Consider the following 2,199-nt stretch of genomic DNA (forward strand, 5'->3'; position numbering starts at 1 on the left):
ATGAAGATATTGGAAATTAAAGTCCATAAAAACGTTCCACTTTCTTCCGTAATCTCTGATAAGATAACATTTTCTTCATTTAATCGAAATTCCACTCTTTTCGTTATCATTACCCACTTTTATTGGACAAATTGTTTCATTCAAATGGATAAGAATGCAAAAATTACGTATGTGATTTTATAACATAGGTGATAAAAGCGTGAGTCAATTAGAAATCATACCATTGTGATAAAAAAAAACTGCTACCAAAGACGAATTTTTCCGATTTCTTTCTTATGAATCAGAATTTATTTTGCGAAAGACCCGCAGTGAAAATCTACCGAAAACGATTTGCTAATATTTTTTATTAGTCATAAAATAAAAGATACTAACATTCCGGAATATAAAAAAAATATAATCCTCCAAAAATCCCAAAATATTTTGGACTAAAGTGTAATGTCTTCAATTCTTGGCGAAGAGCTTCAAGTAATCTTCAATTTTTATATTTGAAGATTAATAATAATTCCACCATTGTTATAATTAAAAAATCCTCAAACACTGCACGAAAGAATTTCAAATGAATAAATCCCCAACTGCGATCAATCTCAGGGAATATAAACGGCGGAATTTTTTCAGTTTGTTTCAACCTTTTCCTCAACAGAAAAATATAGAAATCCATGAAATTATTCCTTATCACTTCCTCAGGTATGCACACACCAATACAAACGACATGCATGTCAATGTTCATATTCATACTCTGATAATGTCTCATATTTTTCATTTTCTCACACAACTCTTGTGTTTGTAAGACATCACATTATTGTAGGTCGAAAGCGAAAGGCCGATGTCCTTGATTGCACATGTTTTGATTACTCCACAATCCATTGCTAGACTCTCAGATAGAAAAATAACTATTGCGCCAACGATGAGACAATAGAACCTAGTTTGGGATGAGGTAAAAATAGAACCTTCCATACTTTCCATCAGGTCTCTATTCTCACCTGCGAATTATCCAGCTTTCGCGTAATTTTTATTGCACTTTTTCTCCTCGTTCCCTTTAAATGAATCTGATGTTGAGGAATTTATGACGTTTTTCTCACTTTCAGATGGACAATCCCGTACATTTGAATGGTTCAAGATCATCTAGGGTGGATTTATCAGCAACAGAGCTTGGGGAGGTGAGGATGGCATCGCCAACACCAGCAGCATCATCATCGAAAAATGTTGCTCCAGGCCCCTGCAGTAATGGACCTTGCAAAACATCAATGTCTCTTCACAACAAACCTGAGAGCCCTTGGCACTCGTTGAAGACTGTCTTCTTGGTGTCATTCATCATCGCACTCATCATCTGGATCATTGTCTACACCCTGTTGTCCCAGTATGAATTACTGTGATGATTCGTCACTGGGGGAGCAAAGAATTTTGTGATGAGGAAGTGGACTGCGAGTGTGATACGTGTGGAAACTGTTTTGATCGTTTGGTCGCTTTGATCTAGTCTCGTGCTTAAAGTTGAGAATTAGATTATGATTTTCGATGAGAATCTGGATAGTGAGGGCTAATTGTTACACTAAACTCTAGAGGTATTTATTTTTTTTATCAATTCTTTGTATCAGTTTCAATTAGAGATTTCCAATGTAATCATTATTAGTAGTTGAAATGAAGATTCTGTAAAATTTTGCAAGTGGGATAATTTCGCATACATGAAGGGAATCATTCAATAAAAATTATCAATAATAAAACGTGGACATTATGTTTAGCATTTTTTGTAACGAAGTACTAAACTAGGATAAGTACATTCTTTTTGAGGCCAGTTTTTAGCCAATATCTCCGAATTAAAGGGACATGGCGAATTTTTCATACAAACATTTTCTATAGAAAAGGATGCGAGCTATAAAAAAGGTATCTATGAAAAAATCGGTATCTTCCTTCAATTTAAAAATATTCGGGAAAAATCGGCGTACAAAAAACTTAATTACTGTTATGGGATTTTGTTCAATGATTAAAAAATTTCGAACGAAACGGATTACTAGTTAAAACTCTAGCTTTATAAAAATTCTTTAGAACTTTTCATTTCAGAGGCATGATAACTCACCGATTTTATGAGTCATGACTTATTTATGATTTTCCTTCGTTGAATTATGTAAATTGTTCGGTAATTTTTATTGAATTTCTCTCTTGTACGGGGATTCCCACCATTTGCTAGTTATTTCCTATTCCAAT

General features: G+C 33.8%; 1 protein-coding gene across 2 annotated transcripts in view; it reads left to right on the forward strand.

Annotated features, from left to right (window-relative positions):
• The window catches only part of LOC105268377 (uncharacterized), a 2,771-nt gene extending 1,076 nt beyond the window's left edge, over positions 1-1,695 (forward strand). Inside the window, exons 1-2 of one of the 2 annotated variants that reach the window (XM_011307906.1) lie at positions 819-934; positions 1,086-1,695. In XM_011307906.1, coding sequence (XP_011306208.1) covers positions 1,086-1,373 — 288 coding nt within the window. In that variant the 5' untranslated portion in view covers positions 819-934 and the 3' untranslated portion in view covers positions 1,374-1,695. Of the gene's footprint in view, positions 1-818; positions 935-1,085 lie in introns of those variants that run through there. The other variant, XM_011307905.1, reaches the window with a different exon arrangement.
• The last annotated feature ends 504 nt before the right edge of the window (positions 1,696-2,199 follow it).

The sequence above is a fragment of the Fopius arisanus genome, unplaced genomic scaffold (genome assembly GCF_000806365.1).
Source record: "Fopius arisanus strain USDA-PBARC FA_bdor unplaced genomic scaffold, ASM80636v1 scaffold00056, whole genome shotgun sequence".
NCBI classification, from domain to species: domain Eukaryota; kingdom Metazoa; phylum Arthropoda; class Insecta; order Hymenoptera; family Braconidae; genus Fopius; species Fopius arisanus.